The sequence below is a fragment of the Solanum verrucosum genome, unplaced genomic scaffold (assembly GCF_900185275.1).
Source record: "Solanum verrucosum unplaced genomic scaffold, falcon-dt-bn FXZP01000118.1, whole genome shotgun sequence".
In the NCBI taxonomy this organism is placed as follows: domain Eukaryota; kingdom Viridiplantae; phylum Streptophyta; class Magnoliopsida; order Solanales; family Solanaceae; genus Solanum; species Solanum verrucosum.
Window position 1 is genome coordinate 1,853,618 of NW_026020568.1, and position 24,185 is coordinate 1,877,802.

Consider the following 24,185-nt stretch of genomic DNA (forward strand, 5'->3'; position numbering starts at 1 on the left):
GCCTTTTATGGCGAGTTGTATATATATTCTATTATACAGAGTTTTCTTTTGAGTTAAAGATTTATAAAGTGGAGTTTATAAACTCTTATTCAGTTTTAAGCTCTTGTATGCTTAAGTTAGTATTCCGCTTGGAGTCAGCCAGGATGAGGGTTCGCTTGGGGACCAGAAATGGTCTTCGAGTGCCGGCCACGTCCAGGGTGTAGGCTCGGGGCGTGACACTTACATTCCAGTCAAGGAAGTGAAGGATGGAGAGACCACCACTTCTATGGTCAAGACAAGAAAAGAATACAATGAAGCTGATAGGAAGAAGATTGAAAAAAATTACAAAGCCAAGAAGATCCTAGTGTGTGGGATTGGAGCGGAGGAGTACAACAGAATTTCTGCCTGTGAATCTGCCAAAGAGATATGGGACTGTCTCCAAACAGCCCATGAGGGAACACAACGAGTAAAAGAGTCTAAGGTCGATATGCTTACGACTCAATACGAGAATTTTTGTATGAAGGAAGGTGAAACTATCTTTGAAATGAACTCAAGATTCACTTCCATCACCAATGAACTAAAATGCTTAGATGAGCCCATTCCCTTAAGCAAACAAGTTCGCAAGATTCTCAAGGTTCTTCCCAAGTCATGGGAAAGCAAAGTTGATGCTATAACAGAGGCAAAAGATCTGAAGACACTTTCCATGGATGAGCTGATTGGAAATCTCCAGACCTACGAGCTGAACAAAAAACAGGGGACAAACATGAAGGAGGGAAAGAAGGAGAAATTTATTGCTCTAAAAAACTCACAAAATGATACGACTGAGGAGGAAGATAAAATGGCCTATGTTACGAAAAGGTTTCAAAAAATCATTAAGAAACATGACGTCTTTCAAAAGAAGGCTTCGACCAGCAGAGCAGCAAACGCAAATGACCTTTGTCATAAATGTGGCAAACTTGGTCATTTTATGAGGGACTGTCCCAGCCAGAAGCAGGAAACTCAGAACTTCAAACCTCGTAAGAGGGACCTGGTCCCAGACAGTGCTCGGAGAAAGGCTCATGCTGATCAGTTGGTGAGAAAAGCCTTTGTTGTATGGGGAAATGATTCAAGTGAGTCAGAAGAAGATGCAGAAAGCTATGAATATGTTTCAATGATGGCTATTAAAGATGATGAAAATGTCTTCAATTCCATCTTCTCATTAATGGCAAATTCTGATGATGAAGAGGATTCAGATGAGGTAACTCTTTTTTATCTTAAAGATGATCTAGATAATCTGCCTATTGAAAATTTGAGGAAACTTGCTACTCTGCTTATTGATTGTGTTGATGAACGAACTACTGAAAACTTAATGTTGAATAAAAAATTAAGTTTGTGTGAAGATAAAAATTCTTCTCTCATGTCTAAACTGAGTATCAGGATAGGTATCCTCGAGAATGATAGTCTGGAACCCAGTGAGGGACCTGGTACCTCAGTAGGTGGAAAAAGAAAGCTTAGCATCCTTGAGGAAGAACTGGAAGAAAAGCTCAAAATCCTTGAGTCCAAGTTAGTTGTTTCTCTTGAAACAAATTCTCAACTGAGAAAGGATCTGAGTAAGGTCAAGGAGGAGTTAAGCCACTCTCTAAAATGGACTGACTCTTCTAAGATACTCTCTAATCTGTCTAATCAGAGTTTCAATGGAAAGAAAGGGTTGGGACGTAGACCAATAGAACCTCCTTATAATCCTCATAGCAAATATGTGTCTGTATCTGACAATCTGTTGTGCACTCACTGTGGGCGTAATGGTCATCTAAAAGAAAAGTGTGAGACTCTGAGAAAAGCAAAAGAAAAACATGAGAAATTTGTCAGATCTGAAAACAATGATAAAAGGGAACTCAAGGGACCTGGTCCCTGTTATCGTTTCTGTAAGAACACTTTTCCCCCTGGACAGGAAGGTTTCTTATTAAGCCTTTTGATAGTTATTGGGAACTCCGTCTGAAGTGGGTTCCCAAGTCTAATAAGTGATTCTTGTGCAGAAGAGAGGGAGCAGTCAATGTTGGTACATGGATAGTGGATGCTCAAGGCATATGACTGGAAATACTCTAAACTTCCTCTCTTTAAAAGCACACCAAGGTGGTGGTGTGTCATTTGGCGGTGGAAAGAAAGGTTTTATTCTTGGTATTGGCAAGATAGGAAGAACTCCAGATCATTCCATAGACAGTGTACACTATGTGGACGGTTTGAAGTTTAATCTTTAAAGTGTGTATCATATTTGCGACAAGGAAAAATGAAGTCAAGTTCATATTTGAAGGGTGTGTGGTTACAAACTGTGCAATTAAGAAAATTGTAATGTCTGCAAAAGGAGTCAAGAATGTGTATGTTGTTGATCTTGATTCTACTGAAGAAGACAACTTGTCATGTCTGAGTTCTCAAACTGATGATGCAAATCTTTGGCATAGGCGACTGGGTCATGTAAGTACCTCTTTACTTAACAAGCTTGTTGCAGGGGACCTGGTCCGCGGACTACCAAAGTTGAAGTTCTCAAATGACAAAGTCTGTGACGCCTGTGCAAAAGGGAAACAAACAAGATTTTCTTTCAAGGCAAAGAAGGGTGTGAGCACTACCAGACCTTTGGAACTTCTCCACATGAATCTATGTGAACCTGTTAGAATTCAAAGCAGAGGAGGAGTGATGAAGGGAGACCATGAGATGGAGGAGCTGATCAAGGAAAGGGAAGACAAGGATATCCTAAATCCTGGAAACAAACAGGTTGCAAAGGAAATTGCTGCAGATCTCACATGAGCACCTGGTCCCTCTGATACTACCCAGAAGGTTCCATCTCAAAATCATGAAGCTGATGATGCTGAATCTGATGTTGAAATCGAAGAAAAGTTGATCAGAAAGTCCGGATGGAAACATCAATTCTCACATCCATGGGACAATCTCATCTTTCCACTTGACTCTGGAATTCAAACTAGATCCAGGACAAGAAATCTAGTTGCATATTCAGCCTTTATGTCAAGAGAAATACATCAAGGAACTGCTTTGAAAGTTCAATCCGATTGAGGCAAAAGTTCTTGACACTCCCATGAGCACAAGTGTGAAGCTTGACTTAGATGAAGATGGAGTTGAGGGATAAGTGCAAGATTTCAAGCAGCACCAAAGGAATCCCATCTAAAGGGAGCTAAACGTATCCTGAGAAACTTGAAGGGAACTCAGGACCTGGTCCTTCTCTACCTAACAGGTGACTCACTTGATCTAATTGGTTTTGCAGATGCTGACTATGCAGGCTTTCTTGTAGATCGAAAGAGTACATCAGGTGGCACATTTTCTTTGATCATCATTGATTTCCTGATGGACAATGTTGAGAAGCAAAATGTGGTGATGAAGTTCTGTAAGACTGAGGACCAGCTGACTGATATCCTTACAAAGTCATTGAGTAAAGAATGTTTCATTAAAAGCAAGATGAGGCTGGGGATACACAAGATTACCTGATTCCGTGACAAGTTTGCACAAAAATCTTCTATTTTGATTATGTTACGGAGGGCAGGTATCTATACTTGTTTTAATGCTTGTCACTTAAGAATTCACTTCTGGTACCTTAATGTAGGTATACACTCATGGTGTGTCTAGCTGAAGGGAAGATTAAATCATACTGACAAGGTTGCAAACTGAAAAGGGGACCTGGTCCTGCTGAGGTTAGTATCACTTATACTACACTGTCTGTATGTCAACATCACTGCCACATGTCCCTCGCCCATTCATCGCGTCAGTTTCAGATGTCTTTTCGCTTTTAAACCAAAGGTTGCTACTGTTGGGGACCCGATGTCTTTTTGGTTTTATATACTACTTCTCTTAGTGAATCAAATTACAAAATCTCATCAAACAATTCTTGTTGAAATTCACTAATCCCCTTTCCAAAGCTTTTCTTTCTTTCTCAAAATGCCTAACTCTAATTCTTCTTCCAAGATCCCTATCTCCCAAGAAGTTGAAAATCTTAGTTCATTCAACTTCTCCTTTTCTACTCCAGAAGACTGTAAAGAAATCTCATGTGAAAAGGGAGAAAGCTAGAAAACAGGTGGCTGAAAATTAAAACGTGGAGATATAAAAAATGCAGGGTTATCGAAAAGGTTTCTAAATGGGAAATATCAATTGCTTTTTGAGTTCATCAATAAGGTGTTAGTGCCCAAAACAAAAAAATAATAATAGTGGCATCTGCTGCTGATCTGTCTCTCATGGAGAAGCTTGATGAACTTGAAGAGATCAACCTCTCTGCCATTATGCTGGAATGTTAGTGTGTTGAAAGAAAAGCTAGGGGCAGATCTCAAATGACAGATGTTCTAGAGTAGCAGACTGCTCTTAGATGGGAAGTAACTGATCTTACTGAGATTCTGAATAACAAGGAGATTGAAATCGCTTCATTGAGGTCTGAATTACAGAAGGTAGTTTCGAGGGGACCTGGTACCAGCGATGGAAATGAGCAGGTGTTGCAAATGTTGAAGGATGAAAATGAAAGGCTGCTAAAGACAAATGCATCACTCAGTGAGGAAGTTAAGGCTCTCAACATGCAGCTTATCAAGGCTCATGAGGATGCAAATGAGCATTTGTCTCTGCTTATGTGCACCCTCAATCCCTTTCCCATTCCGTCCTAAAAGTGTCTTGTTTCCTTACAATCCTGATTAAAACTCTTGTGGCTTTGTGTTTGTTTTACTTGACTACAGTGGTCAGTATTTGTGATCTAATGTTATTTATGTTTCTCCCCTGTTCATGTGTGGCTTAATATTCTCTTTATGCTTACATACGCATGTTCTGTGTGGCCCAAGGCCCTGAATTCTTTATTGCCTTGCATTTAACTTGAATATGTTTACTGCTTCACCCTTTCAATGATGTCAAAAGGGGGAAGTTTTGTTGTAAAGTTGGTTGTGGAATAGGGGGCACTGAACTAAGGGGGAACGAACTATGGTTGTTAGGGGCATTGAACTAAGGGGGAATGAACTGTGGTTGTTACGAACTATGGTTGTTAGGGGCATTGAACTAAGGGGGAATGAACTGTGGTTGTTACTGGTGCACTAACAAAGGGGGAATTTGTTATGTATTTGAATGAATGTCTGTTCACTCACGTGAGGAGTTATGCAGGTTGTTTGTCATCATCAAGCAGGTTGTTTGTCATCATCAAAAAGGGGGAAATTGATAAGAGCTTATGCCTTTTGGTGTTTTGATGATCTCCTCACAAGTGCAGGGACCTGGTCCTCTGCAGAGTATTCTCGTCCAGTGTCAAAGTGCGGTATAGCTGTAAAAGCTGTCTGCGTCAGAAGCTGTAGAGTACTTCACCAATCAGAAGCAAGGAGGTTGCTTGTACGTTTGGTAATAACTTTTTGTGGTATATACTAAACAAAAGACAACAATATTATTAATTCATTCAAAGAGAGAGTCTTTCAAGCTTCAAGAACAGCAAGGGACTTGATCAATTACTTCAAGAGCTTCAAGAACAACAAGGGATCTGATCGATTACTTCAAGAGCTTCGTGTACCAGCTGTTACTTTGTTTGTTTGTAATAGTGCTTACATTGTAGGATTCGTTTTGTGAAAGAAACGTTTCAAATTTGTTTGAATCATTGTAAGAACTAGGTTAAGGGTAACTTAGGTTCTTACTCTAAAAGTCTATATTAATCGGTTAGGATTAGTATAGTGGGCGGTGTTGTATCCGCTTTGGCTCATCTAAGTAATAGGAGGTATTGCTTAGAGTTGGGATTAGTAGGCTAATCTCGGTTTGTAAACTTGTTTTTACTTTTGCTTGGAGAAGATTAGTGAAAGAAGTTTGAAAAGTCCTGGCAGGCCAGGTCGTGGTTTTACTCTCTTGAGCAAAGAGGTTTCCACGTAAAGTTGTTGTGCAATCTTTACTTTCAGCACTTTGTTTATTTTCTGTTATTGTAACTGTGCTGAGGACCTGGTCCCATCTAGACAAGTGGACGCATACATTCCAACAAAGAGCATCACTAAACTTAAAATGAGGAGCAAGCGAAGTGCTAACCGACTTCTAATTTGATACAATAATGTGGTAAAATCAATTAATGATCGGAAAACACAAATAGAGAGAGAGAGAGAGAGGCAACTGGGGAAGTTAATTAAGCTTTCAGTAAATTAACTAATAATTCCTCGGTATATAACAGGGGTCTGAGGAAGTTAATGAAACTTTCAGTAAATTAGCTAATAATTCCTGGGTATTTTTTGAGTATATATAAGCTCTACCACAGTGTACATCATAGAGAAAGCACTCTACTCATAAGAGCTGCATATACCACAGCTTATTCCACATATGAAAAGCCTCTGCCAGTCTCAGCCAGGGTCCTGGCGGAGCCAGGATTTTCAATAAGAGGGTTCAAAATCTGAAGAAGTAAACACACGAACTAGTCGAAGGGGGTTCGACATCTATTATATATATCTAAAAAATAATTTTAACCATGTATATATAGTAATATTTTCCGCCGAAGGAGGTTCGGATGAACCCCTAAGAACATGCTGGCTCCGCCCCTCATGCATACATAGATGCCATCATTTAGTTGACTCGTGGATAACAGGTAAATGCAGAAGAGAGCTAACACCAAATTACAGGAATTCAATAGGTAAATCCAGAAGTGATCATTAATTGATTTTACTACATTGAGATTTTGCAGAGAAACCATTCTCATCTTGGTCACATGTCGATGAGGAGGAGAGTTATAATGAGGTTATATACCCGGCACGTCACACGTGTGTCCAGTGTAATTTAATTTTTGATTTGTTAGAATGATTAGAATTCTATGAAAACATGCTTGTAATGAATAATAAATGCAACAATTATAAAGAATTAATCTTTAAAAGTGTGACAAGAAACACCAAATGAAGGACATGTTTCAATGTTTAAAAGTAATTCCTTATAAGCAACCAACGGTAAATCTGAACATTGGTTAGTAGTAGCAAACTTCCAATAAAGTCACAAATAACTAATTTGAGCCGGATGAAAATATAGAATTTCGTAGAAAATTAAATTAAAGAAGTCTAATAGGAAGAAAAAACACAAAATATATATACATGAAAAAAATAAATACAATATACACATCCTTCTAAAGACTTTAATCATAACAATGCATATGAAAAAAGAAATATAGAATTACTACATAATCTCTGAGTTCTTGTTTACACCTTCTCCCATAACCGATTAAAATTCAAGAGTCTTCTCATCGAGTCAAACTAAAACATAAATCAGATAGCACAATAATAATATAAACGCTCCATACTTTCACTATAGAAAGAAATGAATAACCATGGATTAGAGTCTCACGAAACAAAAAAAAATGAATTTATAGAGATAAAAACGGAGGAATATCAAAAGTTATCTTAGTTTAAATTAATATTTAGAGGTTATGAATATGAAAAGTATGAGAGTTATGGATTTATGAGTAGCAATTGAATAGGTAATTATATATGATTTATGATAGTGATTATTTAAAGCAATTAAAAAATAAAAAATGAAGAAGAGTAAAAGATTAGTACAAACTATATTTAAGTAAATAGTATTATAATGTTACATATTAATAGTGAAAAAAATAATTGCATCACAGACTTCAAATAACTTTGTGATTTTCTCAATGAATTAAATACTAATTACCTCAGTAAATTCGATTTGGAATACAAAAAATAAACGTTTTGACAAGCTTAAATAGTAGAGTAGTACTACATTAAGTTATTCAACTAATAATTAAGAGAAGTGGAAAAGATTTAGTTATAATATTTATTCAGATATACATTTTCATGTGCCAAATAAATATAGATACATTTGACCTAACACCTTCTCACTTTAATATTTAGTATAATAATAATAATAATAATATAATATGATTTATTATTTAATAATTAATTAATTAAATAATTTATAATTTTATGATTTTAGTGTAAGAAAAAAATAGTAATCCAACTTTATACTTTGGAGCTTCCCACTTTTAGTAATACTATTTTTCGATACGTGTGTTGCACGTGATTATCCATTCAGAAAATTTAAGCGAAGATTTGAATAATAAGTTTTGCACAAAATAATATTGCAGATTCTTTTGTGAATGTTCAATGTGGATCGTCATATATATCTCTTATTCACGCGAATCTATGAAGATGGTCAATGAAAATTTTATTAGTTAAATGCAATAATGTATATATTTATTTCAATTTGATGAGGTTCAATCATGTAATTAGTTGTATCTCACTAATATTACCTTATAGACGATATTCGTTGTGTATTTTTCTTGTCATCTAACCAGATGTGATTTCTACGTGTATTCCACGTTAATCTATTTAGATGTCATAATAACATGCGGAGAACAACTACATTTTATATTTTAGAACTATTTTTGTACATTAATTTTTATTTTATAAGTTATGACTTCTTGATTGATTCTGTACATAAATCAAAGATGGTTATCTGACTGTCCATAGTTAACTTAGAAATGTTTCCTTTTTTTTTTGCCGGAGAAACTAAAATTTAAAGTTAAAGAATATATTTTATCTCTGAAATCATATATATGATCACATGTTTATTTTACACCCAACAAAGATATAATTCATATACTTGTAAACAAGTTTCAATTTAGTCAACCAATCCTGATTCTCCCAAGGAAAAATAACAACACCGTGTTATCACATATATAGGGATAGTATAATAATACCAAAAATTATTGATAAAAATTTAATATAAAGAAAGATGAAAGATAGAAATAATTACTGTAATGACTATGAGAATTCATAATATTATAACTAAAGAATGTAAAGGAGTGTGAATAATGTTTGCAATAATTAATAATAACTAAGAGAATTTATAATGTTATAACTAAAGAACTAGTGTGAAATAAATGAATTTCTAATAGATTTTATACTTACATAAATAAATAGGACTTTTAATTAATGTTACTATTTTTTTATAGTTATTAGATTTTAATTTAGTGTAGGGACAAAATGAAAATTTTTATTCCATATTACATAATATAAAATTTATTTTGTTAATGATAAATTTTAAATGATTCATATATATTCACATATTTTCACATTTGATGTGAGTTTTTTAAAAAAAAGAACTTGGAACTTTTTAAAATAATATATTTTGAAGTTAGAAGATCTTGTTAACTTTAGGCTACATAATGTTAACTTCATATATTGGAACATTGCATAATAATGTATATACTAAGCAAAAAAATAATTATTGGATCATCAAAATTATTTTCCTTAAGTACTCGAGGTTAAGAAATATACCCTCTTAGGATAGAACGACTTACTTAATCAGAATAGTGGTACGTCATATTCCGCTAAACCGCGAAGTCACTCAACGATAATAAATCACACGAAATTTTTTTAAAGTGCAAGAAGAAGAAGAGTAGAAGATTAAAAAAATTGTGGTTGAAAAATGAAAGGAAGCCTCTCTATTTATAGTAAATAAAAGGTAGTATGAACAAGTGTTTTTTGTGTCTTATCTAAAAAGTCATGACTGATTCGAGAAGTCACAACACTTTGGAAAAGTCACAACTTATTGAAAAAGTCACAACAATTTGGAAAAGACACAACACTTTGGAAAAGTCACAACGCATCGAAAAATCACAACCCTTTGAAAAAAGTCACAACTTATTAGAAAAGTCACAACTCATTGGAAAAGTCACAACCTAAGTTAGGGATATTATAGTAATTTAACATTCAAGTTAGGAGTTCATACTTTTAAGGTAACTAGTTTTTCGACACATGCGTTGCACGTGAACCTATGAAGATGGTCAATGAAAAATTTTATTAGTTAAATGCAATAATGTTTATTTTTATTTCAATTTGATGAGGTTCAATCATGTAATTAGTCGTATCTCATTAATATTACCTTATAGACGATATTTGTTGTGTATTTTTCTTGTCATCTAACCAAATGTGCTTTTCACATGTATTCCACTTAATTTGTTTAGAAGTCATATGAACTTTTCTTCGTCGAAAATATTGAAATATTAAGAAATGGTAAATTAGTAAAATAAAAGGGCAATGTTTACATAGTAATAACTTTTTTGAAGCAAACTTCCTAACAATCTAAATTACATAAGTAGCATTGCTAAAAAAAGTCATTATTTTGTCTTGAGCATCAAAAAAATAAATCGTGACAATTCTCTAACTCTTGAGAGGTTTCATAATTTTGGGAAAAGATATTCAGAAATATATATCTACATCACAAGAGAAATTATTAACAAAAATAAATGAATTTATACTATAATAAAAATTAAACTAATACAAACTTCAACTGGCGTTATTACAAGTCATATGAACTTTTCTTCATTGAAAATATTGAAATATTAAGAAATAGTAAATAAGTAAAACAAAAGGGCAATGTTTATACAGTGATAAATATTTTGAAGCAAACTTTCTAACAATCTAAATCACATAAGCAGCATTGATAAATAAAGTCATTCTTTTGTCATGGGCATCAAAAAAATAAATCGTGACAATTCTCTAACTCTTGAGAAATTTAATAATTTTGGAAAAAGATATTCAGAAGCATATAATTACATCACGAGAGAAGTTGTTAACAAAAACAAATGAATTTAGACTACAATAAAAATTAAACTAATACAAATTTTAACTCGCATTATTACAAGTCATATAAACTTTTCTTCATCAAATATACTTAAATATTAAGAAATAGTAAATCAACAAAACCAAAGGGCAATGTTTATATAGTAGTAACTATTTTGAAGCAATCTTCCTGACAATTTAAATCACATAAGTACCATTGATAAATAAAGTCATAAATTTGTATTGAGCATCAAAAACAAATCGTGACAATTAGATCTCTAACTCTTGAGAAGTTTAATAATTTTTTAAAAAGATATTAAGAAGAATATATCTACATGACAAGCAAAAATGTTAATAAAAACAAATGAATTTTGACTACATCATGTTAACTTCATATATTGGATCATTACATACTAATATATATACTAAGCAAAGAAATAACTATTATATGATCAAAGTTATTTTCCTCAAGTACTCGAGGTTAAAGAATATACTCTCTTAGGATAGAACAATTTACATCATCAGAATAATGGTACCTCATATTCCGCTAAACTTCGAACTCACTCAACTACAATAAGTCACACAAAAAATTTTAAAATGCAAGAAGAAGAAGAGTTAAAAAAATTGTGGTTGAAAAATTAGAGGAAACCCCTCTATTATAGTCAACAAAGGGTAGTATGAACAAGTGTTTTTGGTGTCATGACCTTTCCAAAAAGTGACAAGCCTTTGGAAAAGTCACAGCTTATTGAAAAAGTCACAACTTATTGAAAAAGTCACAACTCTTTGAAAAAGTCACAACTCTGTGGAAAAGTCACAACTCATCGAAAAATCACAACATATCATAAAAGTCACAACTCATCGAAAAAGTCACAACATAAGTTAGGGATATTATAGTAATTTAACATTCAAGTTAGGAGTTCATGCTTTTAAGGTAACTAGTGTCACGACACGTGCGTTGCACGTGTGTATCGTATATAGTATCTGATGTTGTAAAATATAATTAATATTACTAAATTATAGCGTTGTAGTAAATAATTATAATTGAACGAACATAGGACAAGTGTCTTTAAATTATTACTACATATTGTCATAGAGTTACTTGTATTTTGAGATCAGTATGACCAAATATCATTAAATATTTAAAAATACATTCAAAGTTTAAATATGGGAGAAAGTGACATTTTGTCACGACCCAAAAATGAACGTGATGGCACTCGTCTTAACCCTCCAAGACAAGTCAGCCTAAAACTCAACCATTACAATAAAATGCGGAAACTTTTATAATAAACTCAAAAATACCCCAAAATCTGGTTGTCACGTGTACAAGTCTCTAAAGTATTACAACTGATTCAAAAGAAAAACACAAGTCTCAATGACATTGTTTCTAGAATAGAACAAGATCATAATTAAGGAGAAAGAAGGTTCGCTGAAATGACAAGCAGCTACCTCCCAAACCTCCACAAGAAGCCTCAGACAAGGAGAAGATAAAATATCACAAAGGTCCGGGCTAGTAACCTACAAAAAAATGTAGTAGCAAGGGGTGAGTACCAAACCACGCGGTACTCAGCAAGTAAACCTCTAAACACAAGCTAAGAGGATAGAATATGAGTACTCCTTACACCCCAACCGAACCTCCACAACTACAACATGCATAAAATCAGCACAACCTAACAGTTCACAATTCACATAGCAGATATCTCAACAACTACACTCTAACAATTATATATCCTTAACAACAAGCTCAATATTCATCAATTACAATCTCCACAACTACAACCTGCTTAAAACCAGCTCAACCTAACAGTTCACAATTCAAATAGCACATATCTCAACAGCAACACTTTAACAATTACATATTCTCAACAACAAGCTCAATAATGATAAATATGTGCAATGCAATGGAATGCAATGTCAAGTATAGTGATGCATGTCTGACCTAGTGATACACACCCGCTGTCTCTCAGTCCGGGACCCATGGGGGACCTATCTGTCCATGCATCCATCGCGGCGCGCGATACGACCCTCGATAATAGTAACCATCGCGGCGCGCGATACGTCCCTCGAAATATAGTATCCGTCGCGGCGCGCGACACGTCCCTCGAAATATAGTATCCATCACGGCGCGCGATACGTCCCTCGAAATGGTACATCTTCTTTAATTTCTTATTCTTTCTCAATGCACATAACACTTGTCACAACCATGTCTCAGAACAATGCAAATGACATGTTCACACAAATAATGAGGAGATGACCATTTTCATAACATTGCACAATTCACAACAACACAATCATGATACAACTTCAATAATGATTCAACAAGTCTTTCAAACAATTCTCAACACATCACACAAACAATTGATCACATTACTCCCAAACATATACCACAAGGAAATACACGAATTCCATACGCTTAACAAGGGTTTAGAAATCCACTTGCCTGAAATAGTCGAACAATTACTCCGGGACTTGAGTCTTCCCCTTTCATTGAACTTCTAAATCAATTTGATCTATCCAAATAAATAATCACAATAAGATTTCAACAATAATAACCTCATATTACTATGTGTCTAGTTTAGACCCAAAAACTCATCCAATTCTATAATTAAATTCTTAAGTTTCAAGCCTAGGATTAAATCTTAATTCCTCCAAACATAATTCCAACAAAATCAGAAAACAATTTAACAGAACTAACAATTTTCCACCTAATTGTGATTTCAGCGAGACGAATCCAAATTGAAATTCCTTCTTTTCTCCTAATCTAAATTCCATAATGGTAATCATTATCCAATAATGGCTAATGTTTAACAAATCATCAACAATCCCTTATAGCCCCCAAATTTCCAATCGTCAACCTTATCCCATATTTTCCAGTTAATTCACCCAATGATATTTAATAATAATTTGTTCAATATTCTACATATCAATACATATTATATAATGGTATTTACTAAAATTACTAACCACCCAAAATACCATCTCTTCGATCCAAAAAAGTAAATAAAAAGGTCACGTTTTACTGGAGTAATTCATTTCCTTCATTTAAGTGCAAAATCAAACCTGACACTTCTTTCCCACTAACATATAATTAAATAATGAACACTTAAATATTCTACAAGCAATATTCTAAACTTCTGTGTGGCTTACCTGGAGAAGCATCTCCGTCCTTTGCAGTTTGTCGCCGCAGGTAAGTTTCTAACTCCCTTTTTTTAAAAAAAAGAAATAATTATGTACTAAAATTGATAAACCATATAATTTATTTTAATATGGGTTAAGTAGTAAAAATTATGGCATTGATCCATTAACCACTAACTAAATAAATAAAATATTGATTATATATCCGTCAATTAAAATAATCGTAGTTATCGAATAGTTCAAAATATCCAAACCAACTTCGCTGATTAAAATTGACTCAGGCAACTATCGGGAGGGGTAAAGCGATAATTTTTTTTATAAAAATTTTCAATAATAATTTTTCGGGTCATTACACATTTCTTTAATAATATTATTTCTTACTTCACTCAATTTTGTAAATAAATCTAACCAACAAAATAGAAAAAAAAAATGTCCATTCAAAAAATGTCACCAATTGCCTTTCCTCTTGAGGTTATGAACATAAATGATGTACACCATTTAAGTACAAATTGTATCTTAAGTATTCATACTTGAAATTTAGGATGTGCATGACAATAATAAGGATTACCATAAGTATTTTATATGTAACATATCTTTTACAAAATATTATTACTCAATTAATATTTGAGTAAGGCTATCACAGAGAGGCAACTTTACCAAAAAAGTGTACTTGGTTGTTATCATGAATGGTGGTTATGTATACTTCAGTAGCATAATTTAATTTAAATATATGAATAATATCACCTATGGTGAAAAATATTTCATTTCATTAAGTTTCTACATTATCTTTGTGGAATTGTAGCCTTCTCCTTTTTTCTGCCGCATACATAACATATAGTTATTGTCTAATGAAAGTATCTAGTATCTTATAGAAGTTGTATCGTGATATAAAATGTTTAAATTTTTCAATAACAAAAATTAATAGATGAATAAAATTTAAAGTATTATTTATAGAATCATTAATAATTTGATTTAAGATCATCAATCACTACTTTCTTATCTATTTTTATATAGCTAGTAAAGAGTGTATCTTGTGACATAAAGAAAAATTATATGGAACAATACATAGCCAATGAAGAAGGAAGAATGAAAATATATGTTCATGCTATATTCACTCTAGTGTTCCATTTGATTTAAATCTCTTGCCACCAACACTTAACTTTTCCTGTTCATTTTTACATACATATCTATTAAAAAATAAGTATTATCATGGTCATGTTATCATATTATAAGTAAAAGTGAAAATCTATTTTTTGAAATAGTGAATTTAACATCAAAACTAATAATTCAATGGACTACATTGATACCCATTGTTTTAGCAAAATTAGGAAGAATCTCCTTCATTTGAGGGAAAAGAATAAAAAATAAAAAAAACAAAGAAGAAATATCTTACCCAAATCATATGTCTCGTTTAATATTATTGTCTCTCCCACAACTTTTTGTTACTGTTAACTCGTGAAACTGGTAAGAAAAAATACGAGTGTGAATTGATAAATGATTTGCTACAATTTTTTCATCAACTCTTTCTTATATGGTACCTCGAATTTCGTTGAATTTCGAACTTGATCAATTTTTGTAAATAACACTTGAGATTTTTTAAGAAGAAGAAGAATAGAGAACTTAATAAATTGTAGTTTAAAAGTGTGAGGAAACCCCTCTATTTATAGCTACCAAATAGTAGTATGAATAGGTGTTAATTGTGCCTTATCCGAAAAGTCACAACCTTTCAAAAAAGTCACTGCTTATCGGAGAAGATGTTGTTTATTGGAAAAGTCACAACCCTTTGAAAAAGGCACAACTCATCAGAAAAAGGCACAACCCTTCGAAAAAATCACAACCCTTCGGAAAAGTCACAACTCATTGGAAAAGTCACAACCCGTCAAAAAAGTCATAACCCTTTGGAAAAGTCACAACTCATTAAAAAAGTTATAATCCTTTAATTTGAAAAGGTATCTACTTTCAATAAAATAAAATTAATTAAATTAATAAATAAAATAAATTGAGTATTTTTAATTAGGGATATTATAGTAATTCAACATTTAAGTTTGGGAGTTCATGCTTTTAAGGTAGTATAGATAGATATAGATAGATAGATAGATATAGATATGACTAAAAACTAAATTAAATATAATATATATAACCTATTCAGTATGTTTTACTTTTACGCTTAGTCTATTTATTAGTTCCTCAAAAGTCAAAATAAATTAGTTCATATGGAAATCTTAACCCTATATATACTATGCCTACCAAATAAACTAGTGCAAAATTTTCAGTACCCATTGTTTTTTAATTTCGTATAAATAGTCACACCTAATTTCTGGTTGTTTGGGGGAAAAATCATAACAAACTAAAGCATAACAATGAGGATGTGGTGGTTTATAACAACTTTGGCCATTAGTGCTTTCATTTGTAATTCCCCTGTTTATGCTTATGATAACAACCCTCTACAGGACATATGTGTTGCTCTTAACGACTCTCAGGCTTCAGGTTATTCCTCCTTCTATATTATTTATTTGTTTCGGAATGAGGCATAGTTTTTGTATGTATGTTGTACAATTTATGTCACATCTTATTATCTGAGTAATATGCGCTTAGCTTCATTTTATTGTACGTGTGCAGTTTTCGTGAACGGGAAGATTTGCAAAGACCCAAAGCTTGCAACAGCGAATGATTTCTATTTTTCAGGTCTTAATGTAAGTGGAAATGAAGTGCCTGGGTTAGGTTTTTCTTTAAAGACTGTGGATGTAAACAACATGCCTGGACTTAACACTCTTGGTATTACTCTTGTTCGTGCTGACCTGGAACCACAACGTATTGGACCATTTCACATGCACCCTCGAGCTACTGAGATGATAACTATCCTGGAGGGTACTGCTTATGCAGGATTTCTTGTCCCTGATCCTGCAAACTTCTTTAAGAGTCGTCTCTTCTCCAAAATCTTGAATCCTGGCGATGTGTTTGTGTTCCCACAAGGTCTTATTCACTTCCTGTATAACATGGGATACAAAAAAGCTACTTTTCTCTTTTATTTCAATAGTCAAAATCCTGGATTTGTCATTATTCCTTATTCAATCTTTGCTTCAAATCCACCTATTTCAGACGACATTCTTGCCAAAGGCTTCCAGCTTAATAAGACTGAGATTGCAGAACTTCGAAAGAAATTCTCTTAGGTTATATTATATGTCTTTAAAAATATGATTCTGTGTTTTTCTGAAAGTTGTTTGCAGAGCGTTAGCTGCTCACCAGCATCTTATGAATGCGTTGGAATAATACTTTACTCCTAATAAATCAAGTGGCAATGTATGTACCTATAATCTTTCTTTGCAATATAATGAATAAGCCCATGCACCTTTTGTAATCTAAGAGTGGAATAGACATTCTTAATGGCTATATATAATTTTTATAATAAATTAATTTATCCAAATTGGTAACCCTCTTTATATGTTTGAGTAGGATACATGAATTGAATTTAAACAAAATTTCCTGCATTTGAACATTTCAAAGTTGAGTTATACCTCATGAATGTCTAGTTGATCAGAGTTCTCTTTCTTGCTATTTGCTTCACATTTAAATGATCCTTTTCATTATCAACGAGGAAATGTTCAGCCAAAACTGAAATTCACACAAACCATTAGAGTATATATAACATTATTAGTCAATCACGTACAGGCACCAATGAGACCCCAATTTGCAAATCACTATGATAAAAGAGATCTTTAGTGGCAATATATTTTCTAATATTGCCGCAAAAGTATTTAGTGACAATTGAGTTAATGTCATTGCATCCATTGTGGCTAAAGCCTTTAGTGACATTTATATAGAGAATTGGTACTTTTAGCGGCAATTATTTGAAAATTTGTTGATAAGGTCTCATCAAGATCACAAAAACAGTCTGGAGAATCGAAGTCATAATACATATACCCTGAAATTGTTCATTTGTCGATATCAACAAGGATTTGCACAACTAAAAATAATGTTAAAATGTAAACCTAGGTTCCGCAAATTTAACAGAAAAATTCAGGAGCACTAAACATATTTTAACAGATTGAAAATAAACAAAACTGGAGAGTTCATCAAGCAAAGAACAACAAAAAGGCGAGAGATACGAAAGTTTTCAATTCGCATGGAATCGATATATCTGGAAGTACAAATATTCACTTGATTCAACAAAAGACATGAAGAGGAGAAATCATGAATAGCAAAAGGATTTTTATGTTCTTACCTCACCTCGACTACTGATCGTGAGATAGAGAATTTTAATTATCCTCTTGACCTAAATATTGAAGAAAACGAAATATGATTAATATATAAAGGTTTTTTCAGCTATGTTTTCGCCAAAGCTATACTACGCTAATCAAAACAACTCAAGTTTTAAAAAGTTAAATTGAAAAGCAATCAAAGTAATGTTATTGACAGAAAATGCCAACATCGAAATTAAAAATTTCTAGATATATATTAAAATCCAACCTGAGTTAATTGAAAGGAATAACCTGATCAGGAGTAATAAATAAAAAAATTCTAAATATTTTGTCAAACACTTTGTGAATGCAGTAGCATTCCTTATCTTATAGTAAACAAATTTCAACCAAATTATAAGAAAATCAGAAGAAAGTGATCAAGCTGGTGCTTGTGATCAATTTTGTGAATCTCAAAGCTGCCGCTTCAGATGGAATGGAGAGAGAGTGATCGAACCCTTTTGAATTTGGTGAATTTAGAGAAGTTTTTTGAATGAATTTGAATTTGATGAATGTAGAGTGATCGAGCTCTTTTGAAATTGAAGGTAGAGAATGTTCGGAGTAAAAAAGTTTTATTTTTATATCTTATCGGACTAATTGCAATCAAATGGATAACTTCTACTGAAAAGATGATTTAGCGACAATTATATTGTTGTTCCTAATTGATTTTACGGGATCAGGTGTGCCTTTTAAGCATGGTGATCTTTGTGAGAAGTGAGAACCCTGTAACGCTGCTCATCCGATTTGTGACCGTGGCATTGCTGATGATAGAAGATATGAGGAACGACTCGATTATAAGGCCATTAAAGAATATATATATTGTTAACAAAAACTCCAATACTATTAAATTTGAAAAAAAAAATGGAATAGTCTGTTAGGTAATTATAGTAATTATTTCTTACATGGTTACCTATTTTGTTCTCTTATCCAGATGATTTAAATGAACCCACATTATTATTCTTATATTTATCTTTTTAATTTCTCTATCACTATTTTTATTGTCGAATATTTGAAGTCTCTCAAACGATCAAACATTCTGCATTGTGCAAAATATATGTCGTTTGTTTACAAAAAAAGATCAAATTTGTTTTTCGATGTCTTCTTCAAATTTCAAGTACCGTAACAAGTCAACAATATTTCAATATCACTATATCAACTTTTTGCATCTGTTGGCTACCGAGAAAGGCCCTTACCTTGAACAAAGATTACGAAGTGGAGTTACCATAGAGCAAAATTGGAGCCATCCAATATTGTGGATGTTGGAATGTATGCGTCCACGTTTTCTATGGGACCGGGTCCTCAGCACAGTTAAAATAACATAAAATAAACAAAGTGCTGAAAGTAAAGATTGCACAACAACTTTACGTGGAAACCTCCTTGCTCAAGGGAGTAAAACCACGACCTGGCCTGCCAGGACTTTTCAAACTTCTTTCACTAATCTTCTCCAAGCAAAAGTAAAAGCAAGTTTACAAACCGAGATTAGCCTACTAATCCCAACTCTAAGCAATACCTCCTATTACTTAGATGAGCCAGAGCAGATACAACACCGCCCACTATACTAATCCTAACCGATTAATATAGACCTTTTGGAGTAAGAACCTAAGTTACCCTTAACCTAGTTCTTACAATGATTCAAACAAGTTTGAAATGTTTCTTTCACAAGTGAAGCGGATCTTACAATATCAGAACTATTACAAGCAAACAAAATAACAGCTGGTACAAAAAGCTCTTGAAGCAATCGATCATGTCACGACCCGAGCCTACACCCTGGACGTGGCCGGCACTCGAAGACCATTGCTGGTCCCCAAGCGAACCCTCATCCTGGCTGACTACAAGCGGAAAACTGATTCAAGCATACAAAGCTTAAAAACTGAAATAAAAGTTCATAAAACTTTAAGTTCAAAGAAAACTCTGTATAATAAAATATATACGACTCGCCATAAAAAGGCAACTTTAGTCTTTAAAACATTTAATAAAATAAATGATACAGACTTCTCAACTATACTGACTATCTATGAAGCCTCTAACTGATAAAGATGGAAGTCGGGACAAGACCCACGACATCCTAACAACTGATATAACTGAAAGGTAAATGAAATCCTCCGAAAGCAAGGAGGCTCACCATAGCTAACTCGAACTCTCGGATGTATCAACGAAGCTCCTGTTGATGATCCTGAATACCTGTGTCTGCATCATGAGAAGATCCAGGCCAAATGGCTCAGTACGTGGAATGTACGAGCATGTAAGAGGAATTCTAAAACATAAACATAAGCTTGAAACTTGATAGAAATGAAACATACTTACCTCTTCTCAAACTTACTCAACTCAAGGAATACTCAAAGGTACTCAAAACTACTCAAACTTACTCAAATCAGAAGTACTCAAGGATAAGATACTCAACTCCGAGATTAGATACTCAACTCAAGGATATGATATTTGACTCAAAGATATGATATTTGACTCAAAGATATGATATTTGACTCAAAGATATGATATTCGACTCTGGATACTCAACTCTGAATACTCAACTAAATATGACTGAATTCATTTCAATAAAAAGCAATTTAAAACAAGTGCCATATAAAGAAACAAACTGTTTAAAAACATGCTGTCAAATCTGTGTGTATGCAAGGATACAACATAACTCTGAAATGTATATAAAAATACAATAAACTGATGTATATAAAAATACAATAACTTCTGTGGGAGTTTCTCTAATCGACAACCATCACATAAGAGCTATTGTGATGATACAGCGATCTTCCTCACGCTGCCAGCGCATCCTATACCTGGCCAAAGGTATAGGACCTGAACTGCCTAATGGATCCACTAGACTATTTAGAAAAAGGCTCATCTAAAAAGTATGACCCTTTTCTACCCATGGTGGCTACATGGTTAATGGAAGCTGTGAGTTGTCTGAACTCTCCCCCATATCGGTGCTCAATACTACTCCCAAAAATATACTAGCTCTTATGTTTTAAAAAACATACTTCTTTCTACTGATTTGAGATAATTGCTCAAAAACTTAGCTCAAAGGCTATCTTGGAAATCTCAGTTTCCCTACTTGCTTCATTTAGAAAGCTATTACTCTTTTCTGAAAACTAGCCCGAATGCCCTTTGGAAATCTCAGTTTCCGTTCTTATCTAAATGTGAAAACATTTATAAACTCTTTGGGAATACTTAGTCCCCATATACTTTTGAAGAAAAGGACTTCACACTTTACTCTTTACTGAACTCAAAACTTAAGTCTTAAAACAAAGTTAAAACGTTTGTAAAAGACTTCTTAAATTATGGTTCATACCGAATTATGGACATGAACTACTCAATGCAAGGTTTTCAATAACCATAGATAAAACTCAAATACTTGGAACTCAAGAACTTCAATGATACTACTAATTTCAAGAATGCTCAACTCAAAGGGTTCGTGCGGAATTATAAGCATGAACGACTCAACTCAAGGACTCAAAGATACTTCTCTTCTCAAGACTGCTCGACTTATAGGATTCATGCGGAATTATGGGCATGAACAATTCAACTCAAAGACTTTATGGGTAACATGTAATAGTCCCATTCTTAGAAATATAATCTCAAAGGGGATTAGGAACTCAATACTCAAGACTTAGAACTTGAAGATACTACTCCTCTCAAAGATACTCAACTTCTGGAGTTCATGCGGAATTTATGGGCATGAACGACTTGACTCGTAGGTCTACATAACATTATGAAACTCATGTATGTGACTCTTCTCATTCTCTGACTTACTTCCTCAAAACTTAGTTCAAATCGATAGTTGATCTCAAAGGATTCACAATTGAACTCAAAGGCTTCCTTGAACTCTACTCTTAACTCTCTCTTGAATTTGAATTATGAATTATGAATTATGAATTCAAGAGTTATGATTCATGATATGAAGGATCTCAATAACAATATAGCTATTCGATAATTAGGAATATAACTTTTAAAAGAAACGTGAATTCAAGAACTCAAAATCAACTTATCTCAAGAATACTCAAATCTAGGGAAAGGTTCCTAGATTACTCTTTACTGATCTGAAAGTAGATGTAGGGTGTGAGGACGAACCAGTCCAACACTATGATAGCCTTACATACCTAGAAGAACAAGATTCTTGAAGAATCTTGAAGAATCTTTAAGAATCTTGACGAAGAACTTGATTAGAAGCCTTGAAACCCTAGCTTGAAGGTAAACAATCAAGAAGACCTTTCTTGAGATTCTCGGGTTAGTTTCTTAAAATCTCTATAGCCAAAAATTATGATTTTCATGAGTGAAGATGAAAATCTGATTGTTTTGAGCTTTTTATTAGTCAAGAAATTCGTTGATGGTTTTCTTGGAGGTAAAAAGACAAAAACCGATTATTTTCAATATTTTCCCGTCGGCTAATTCGTAACAGCACTGTATAGGTTACTAAAATAGTCATAACTTTTTACTCAGATATTGGATTGACGTGAAATTGGTGGGGTTGGAAAGTAGATTCAATTACCTTTAATTGGATAGGTTATGGCTCACGTAACTCTTAATATTCTAAGAGATATGGTCGTTTAAAGTTGACCTAAGCAGAATCTTACTTCAAAACTTAATAAACTTCAAGAACACTTATCAAGAACTCATCAAGAACTTAAATCCATAAATTTCAAGAACGAAATTACGCTGAATAAATCATGATTGGCGTGTGGGTGAAAGAACCCAACACTATGGAAGCTTACATACCTCTTAGGGATCAAATTCATGGCGAAAATCCGCTACAACACGCAAAAATCTCGACGAACGCTTGATCCTCTCCTCTTTTCTCCTCTTTCTCCTCTTTTCTCTTCTTGAACTCTCAACTAAAACCCTAGGTGTATTTTAGAATTATAAAACTGAACCTAATCAGATTAGACCCCTAAAATATTACTAAAAACGAATTAAATCTGTTTTGGTAAGGAAAAGACCGAACTACCCCTCTAAAACCCGGTTTTGACTTTCCTTAACTGGACAGCCTAACTTCAAAAGCCATAGCTCACTCATCCGACCTCGAAACTTATCAAACTCGGCGGCGTTGGAAAGATAATTCAAAGATGTTTCCTACGGTAACTGGTAGAATGACTAAATCATCCTGAGCTAGGAGTTATGGTCGTTTGAAGTCAACCCAAAACTCATACTTAGCTTAACTTGTAAAATTTCAGATTTTGTTATTTCCAATTTATTTTTTTTTCGGAACTCAATGTGCTACATCTAGTGAACTAAACAATTAAGAAATTTTAAATTCTCGGTAAAATCTCACTCACTACGATGAACGGTTCGAGTCTTAGTTCAAAAAAAATTTCTAGGGTGTTACAGATCAGATCCCTTGCTGTTCTTGAAGCTTGAAATTTTTCTCTCTTTGAATGAATGAGTAATATTGTTGTATCTTGTTTATTATATACCATAAAGAGTTATTACCAAACGTACAAGCAACCTCCTTGTTTCTGATTGGTGAAGTACTCTGCAGCTTCACCAACTTTCTGACGCATACAACTTTTACAGTTGTACATCACTTTGACAGTTGGACGAGTATTCATACTCTGCAGAGGACCAGGTCCTTGCACTTGTGAGGAGATCATCAAAACATCTAGGAGCATTAGCACTTATCATTTTCCCCCTTTTTGATGATGACAAACAACATGCATAACTCCTCTCGTGAGGGAACAAACATTCATTCAAATACATAACAAATTCCCCCTTTGTTAGTGCACCAGTAACAACCACAGTTCGTTCCCCCTTAGTTCAATGCCCCTAACAATCACAGTTCCCCCTTAGTTCAGTGCCCCTATTCCACACAACAAAACTTCCCCCTTTTGACATCATTGAAAAGGTGAAGCAGTAAACATATTCAAGTTAAATGCAAGGCAATAAAGAATTCAGGCCCTTGGGCCACACAGAACATGTGCACGTAAGCATAAAGAGAATATTAAATCACACATGAACAAGACACTTAACAAAAAGAAAGCATCATATCATATATACTAACCACTGTAGTTTTAGTCAAAACAACAAAAGACACAAGGTGAAAAGAAAAAAAACAATATGAGAAACAAGACACATTTAGGACGGAGGATGGGAGGGATTAAAAGTACGCATGGGCCTGTATCATGCGCTCATTTGCACTCTCATGGGCCTGTATCAGTTGCTTGTTTAGGGACTTAATGTCCTCATTTAGAGAGGCATTTGTCTTCAACAGCATTGTGTTTTCATCCCTTAATTCTTTGAGCATCAGTTCGTGACTCTCACTGGTACCAGGTCCCCTGGAAACTGCCTTCTGCAGTTC

The 24,185-nt window shown here is 33.7% G+C and overlaps 1 protein-coding gene across 1 annotated transcript; it reads left to right on the forward strand.

The window, feature by feature from the left end:
* Positions 1-15,999: 15,999 nt before the first annotated feature.
* On the forward strand, positions 16,000-16,819 carry LOC125810501 (putative germin-like protein 2-1). The gene is made up of 2 exons (XM_049489975.1): positions 16,000-16,136; positions 16,269-16,819. Exons 1-2 carry the CDS (start codon positions 16,010-16,012, stop codon positions 16,817-16,819), a joined length of 678 nt encoding a protein of 225 aa, XP_049345932.1. The 5' UTR covers positions 16,000-16,009.
* Positions 16,820-24,185: the final 7,366 nt, after the last annotated feature.